This window comes from Varanus komodoensis, unplaced genomic scaffold (genome assembly GCF_004798865.1).
Source record: "Varanus komodoensis strain SLA01 unplaced genomic scaffold, ASM479886v1 scaffold14_1, whole genome shotgun sequence".
NCBI classification, from domain to species: domain Eukaryota; kingdom Metazoa; phylum Chordata; class Lepidosauria; order Squamata; family Varanidae; genus Varanus; species Varanus komodoensis.
Genome location: NW_025335438.1, coordinates 26,469,064 through 26,475,063, shown reverse-complemented (window position 1 = coordinate 26,475,063; position 6,000 = coordinate 26,469,064). Strand labels below are relative to the sequence as shown.

The window sequence follows — 6,000 nt, the reverse complement described above, 5'->3', positions numbered from 1 at the left end:
TAGTAGTGGCACAGGTAATAAGCAAAAAGTTGTGGGGGTTCATGTTGTTGCTAATGAGAAGTTCTGCAGCCAGTCTCAGCAACCCATGATGAAACTGCCCTCCTGGCTTTGGATGACATGATAGTTCACTGAGGTATGAACAACCTTCAAACGTGTGTTGGCAGGTGCTTTTTTGTTTAAAAAAAAAGCCACCCTGTGAAAGGTGGTCTGAATTCATAAAACTGACAACTCTTTCAGCAGCTACACACTGATCTGTGCATGATGAGTTGGCATGTCATGTGAACTAGATCATTGTGACAGACTCCTGCCAAATAGACCATACTGAATATTTATGAATAGCAGAAATTCTAATTTCTTTCAATTCTGGGTTTTCTCTAAAATCAAAAACAAAACTTTAATATAAGAAATAAGTAGATCTTGCAGATATTTGTTGTACTGACTGTCAAAAGCGCACTTCAGGCAAGTAGTCATGACACTGAAACAACAAGAAATAACTTCTTTGGCACTTTAAGGACTCAGTTCTTTATTGCAGCATAATGTTTTACAGGCAACAGCTACTCCACGATTCATGAAGTGGTAGATATATACATATGGGTTGAGGAACACCAGAGAACAAATCCACAAAGTGAAAACAAGCACTATTTGGAATACAGAACGTCTTGATACGATGCATTAAAAAAACAACAACATACTGACATTGCATGGAGGAGGCCTGACACAAAATCCAAAACTAGGCAGAATCACATTTTACCAGTGAATTTGCTTGCCCACCACAGGAATATTTTTGAATATTACATAATAGTCCCTGGAGAAGAAACATATTGGGCACCTGAAATTTAGGATTTAGGCATAGTTCTCCAGAATGCAGCAGCAGAAAACTCTGAAAGCCACATGACAGTATTTCATGAAAGGGCCAGTACTGTTCTGCATCAACATTTCTCTTCCTAAATTACCAAATGTGTCAATTCTGGTGCTATTCATCTACCATATGGAGTTTGTTTCCATTCTCATTCTAGGTGCCCCTCATCCCCATTAGCAAAATTTTGAATTTCTAGTAAGAAGGTTGTAAATTGCACATGTACAGGTAATGCTTATACCATTTGTAAATAAGCATTTACTTTTTATTAATCTTCATGCAAACAGTGTACAATTCATTGCACAATTTTAATAAAATACAATTAAAAACATTACCTTTTGTATCAAGGGAAGCAAATGCTAAAATAGTTAAAGTATATGCTTGCTGACCTTCCTTGTTTCCTTTCCTTAAGGTCATTTCTGCACTATGGCCATATCAGGCCCTTTTTAATTCCCCATGTTTACTCCTTGAAATGCCCTGAATCAGTTTCATGTCCTTAAAGTTTGTCATCTCTCTGCCACACATTGTCTTGCTTGTTCCCCTTTATATCATTTCTCATTCAGCAGCTATCACAAGTTCACCTACCATTTTCCTCTTTTTGTCTCTTCCTCCCACTTGCTGCTTTTTGTTCCTTATGCCATGCTCCCCATTCCAACAACAGTCTTTCCTTCTTCCTAACTCAAATCACTTCCCCTCCCTTTCTCATCACCAAATCATTACCAAATAATTCCAGCCTTCCTTCTGGTTTTCCTTCTGCTCTCCCGTCCCCAGTTTAACTCCTTTTTAATTATTTTATACCACCCATTCTCAGTCTTTTCTTGCCATCCTTTCTAATCTTCATGAGTCCATGTTACTTTTGTATAGTGATGGAGCCATATGACTGATTTCCAGCATGCTGAATAAGCTTGACATATTTTCTTCTATTAAACATGATTTAAGTATAAATTAAAATACATGTAAAGATCATCTTTTAAGAGCTGTGTACCTGCTATAATTTCCTTTTGATGAAAATAATTATGTGCTTAGTAAATGGGATTTAACAATTCACATATCAAAACAGATTCTTCAAAATCCTATGAGAATTTTGCTACTTTACCCTGTATTAAAATGTAATATGGCATTATAAAAATGTAATTTAAAAATGTATCAAGTTTGTATCAGATTTAAATATGTTAACAGTTGTTCATCTGTTTGTAAAGCTTAATAATTTCCAAAACTTCCTAGGAAGTGTATTCTGGAGAAAAATACCACAGTCATTTTCAAAATAGTTATTCCATAAGTTAGTTTTATTTTGTATTAAATGAGCACGAGTCATTATCATATTAATAACAGATATGTTTAATACATATCCATTAGTGCAGGTTTCAACACCACTTGAAACATACAAATCATCCAGAAGACGAATTACTTTTCCAGTGCTTCTTATTTAATACACAACTGCAAAGCCATTATAAATTACTGAAGAGGTATTTGGTTAAAAAATAAAATAAACCGTACTGTTCATACCACAATAATATTCCTGCTATAAAGCAAGAATTTAAATGTATTCAATTCCTGTATTATATGGAATTTTAAAGTGTTGTAGGTTTTTATTTGTTTTCATAGTAAAAGTATTTATTACTTTTTGTATTATGATTAAAATATATCTTGGTAACAGGCTGTTCCATTCAAAATTGTACACTTGAAAATGAAACTTTTTCCTACAATAAAACCACGGACACAATAATAGGCATTTGAGATTTCTACACTTATTTGACATGGCAGTAAAACAAATCTCAGAATAAGGCACTAAAAGGGCAACACCCATTAAAAGTGTTCTTAGAATAATTTACATTGCAAACAGTGCATACTGTATGTGAGCTTGTGTGTGTATGCTTACTGTAATTTGCACTTCAGATTTTTAATGCAGTATGTTACAAAAAATATAGAAAATTATGTATCAAAATATGTTTCCAAACTTGGTTTAACTGTTAGTTCTAATGCCTCTAGAAGTACAATTATGTATGGCTTAGCAACAATGCATAGATTACATGTAATTACTCATTTACTCCCCCTTTATAAATCTGCAAAGTTAGCATGTTGTAAAGCAAAATATTTAACACTTTCAGCTGTTTCATGATGAATTATTAGCATTAATAACAATGCAGAAAAGGCACTGAAGTTCAAGTGATTAATATATTGCTAAGTTTTCAAGCAATTCTTGTTTTCTTCAGCACAACTTCGAGCCTTAAAAGAAAATTCAGTTCTTCTCAGTTTGAGATACTTTCTTTCTATTCTCGACACTGTGTGCTCATCCAACTATAAATACCCCCTCCCGCAGGGTAAATAGTCCTCTTATTCTCATCAATATGAGAATAGCTCACCACATTCCACCAAGATCGACAGGGTTTTTAATTTTTTTTGAAATCCAAAATCCAGCACTTTAACCTTATACCTAGCTAAGCTTTATTTGCTTTTACTTGCATTACACAGTAATAATTAATCTAATCTACCTTAAGGCAAACCCGCAATAAGACGCCATCAGCGTGCTTTTTATGCCAAAGCAAGGAGGAGATAGTAATAGCAGTCTTAGCCCCAAACTCAGTGAAACTTGCATTAGAAGGAACACCAGTCTGCTTTGCTCTGTATGGTGAAGGAAGCCCAGCTTTCTCAGACTGCACCATGCCACAGATTCCACTGAGCACTGCATATATTGTTAACTGGAATAATGAAGGAGAGGGAAAAACAATATTAGAATTGCCTTGATCATTTTGCATTACTTCATATAGTTTAACAGTTCAACAATATATTAGCTCTTGTAAATTATTGATGCCACTAAGGAGTTCAGCAGCTGTTCGAAATATTTGTACTTTTTTTTCATACTCTACATATTTTCACCAATTATAGGGAAAGTTAACCTGTGTTGTTCCATCCCCTTTGCCCCTTCCTGTCCATATTTTAAAAGCATATTTAACTTACAAAGCTATCAGAATTATCACTTGCCTAGTGAAATGAATGGTGGGAAAGTGAACTTACTGAACTATCCCAATCATCTTCTGAATTCAAGAGTACTGTTTTTTCCTTTTTTAAACAATCTATTTTCTTTAGGTTACCAAAAATCAACCTGCCAACCTGCTTATAGTGCAAACTTGCTACATTAATTTATTTCATTATTTACCGTGAGGTCCCTATTTTGCCTATGTATTTAAGGGTTCTGTTTTGTTTTTTATTCTACTTTCTAGGACTTCCTGACAGCCCAATTTGGAATTCATGGAGTCCTACATTAACAGAGTTGAAAGAGTGTTAAGTCCATTGGGTCTAAACCCCAACTCAATGAAGGACCCCAACTTAAAAAAAAATTGTCCAGTTACTAGATTGTAACGTTTCATTTTCAAATTATATCAATTTTTTATTTCCAGCTAGGGCTCCAATAGCAAATTAGTGATATCAATGTAAGTGATGGAGAAGAATTAAATATTATTACAGAATTTGCAGTGTTCCAAAGGCATATTAGAGACCTGACAAATTAGATATTTTGCATACAAGGCTGCATTTACAGACAGTTTATATAATTTCCACAACTTTCTGAGTCTGTGTATCTTAAAATGAAAATGTTAATTTTGCCATAATAACCCCAAAATATGCTAATAAGTTCTACAATCGATGCTTTGCTAGATTTTCAAATTACAAACAGAATGTGGGACTATAACCTGGTTGCTTAAGGCATGCTGTAATTTTTAGCTTTTGCTTTCTGAGAATATAAACACTGGTCCATTTCCCATGATCAAACAAGCCATAGTGGCTTAGTTAAGCAATTGTGACTTGTTTTAATGCATGTCAGGCACAATTTTCCTAATTATCCACCTTTGTGTGGCTTGTTGTATCATCTGAGCCCAAGTAGCATGACTTATTTGAGCAGGAAACAATTATCAAATAACCCATGGCTTTTTGTTCATTCATCTGAGGGTTGCTTCCTCTTAAATAAACCATGTGAGTAATCAGGTAAATGGAGCTATGCATGTGCTAGTATGCACCAGGGATTAAAACAAGCCACAGTGGCTTCTTTTGATCACGTCAGCCAGGTCATTAACTAGATACTTTAGTTTTCTCCAAATGTTTATGAATTTTTTAAAGCATGGAAGTAGCATAACACACTTTAATACTGGCCTATGAATCATCCAAAATCAAAACTTTGTAAAATAAGGAGGTTCCTTATCTGTTTATAGATTTACTTTGTATCCTAATTAAAGTTTTCCCTATTTTTCAGAATATATTAAAACCTTGGCCAATTTATGTCAGCTGATTTATGGCAAAAGCTTACACTCAAAGTCAAGTTTCATTTAAAAAACTAAAACAGTTCTTTATAGCATCAAGCTCTGAGTGTGACTGAACTGTATTCCAGAAGATGAAGAAAATCTGCTTATATATTTAGTGTAAAATAATTTATTTTGTGAGTCATCGTAAGCAAGACTAATTACTTATTGACCATAAGAAAATATATTAATTTTTTAAAGACATATGGGAAGGCTCCAGCTCAAATTATATTTCCTGTAGCTTAGAATGTGTTGGAGCTTCAAGCAGAGAAAATAAAAAAGGCAAACATTTGCTTGCCAATTTACTCTGCCCCAAAAGACACACCCAGTTTCTCAAGCCGCATTCGCATTAGTGTTGGTTGATGTATAATTTTTGGTTGATGTATAATTTCTCATACTATAGTTACAAAACACCCTGACTAGAACATGTTTGCTGTTATACACTTCTATGTTTACCTCCTGAGCAGCATGAAGCTGCAGTGGAACTCCTGTGAGATGCTTGTTTTTAGCTACAAAGGCTATTACATAGGTGAATGTAGGATAAAATTCTTAATACCTTCTCCATATTTCTTGCAGAAGCCTCCCTCAAAAAATCACAACTCCCATTTAAAGATAGAAGAGAAAAAAGAAATGACAAATGAACATTCTTCTGATAGCATGCACTAGTTAAAAGACATGACTAGCATGTCTTTTAGTCATAAAAGACAATGACTAAGCATTCACCTTAACTTAGGTGAATGACTAGCTGTCAAAAAGACCAGAGAGATGGCACAAAGGGGAAGGCTGTTCCCATCACTGGAGTGTCATGACAGAAGACACCCTCTCTTTAGCAGACATGCAATTCACATCAAT

The 6,000-nt window shown here is 34.4% G+C and overlaps 1 protein-coding gene across 2 annotated transcripts in view; it reads right to left on the bottom strand.

Moving 5' to 3' along the window:
- Positions 1-506: 506 nt before the first annotated feature.
- ROCK1 (Rho associated coiled-coil containing protein kinase 1) overlaps positions 507-6,000 on the bottom strand; it is a 111,062-nt gene continuing 105,568 nt past the window's right edge. For both annotated transcript variants that reach the window (XM_044424240.1, XM_044424241.1), the window contains one exon: positions 507-3,555. In XM_044424240.1, the coding sequence (XP_044280175.1) occupies positions 3,552-3,555 (4 nt within the window). In that variant the 3' untranslated portion in view covers positions 507-3,551. The remainder of the gene's footprint in view (positions 3,556-6,000) is intronic.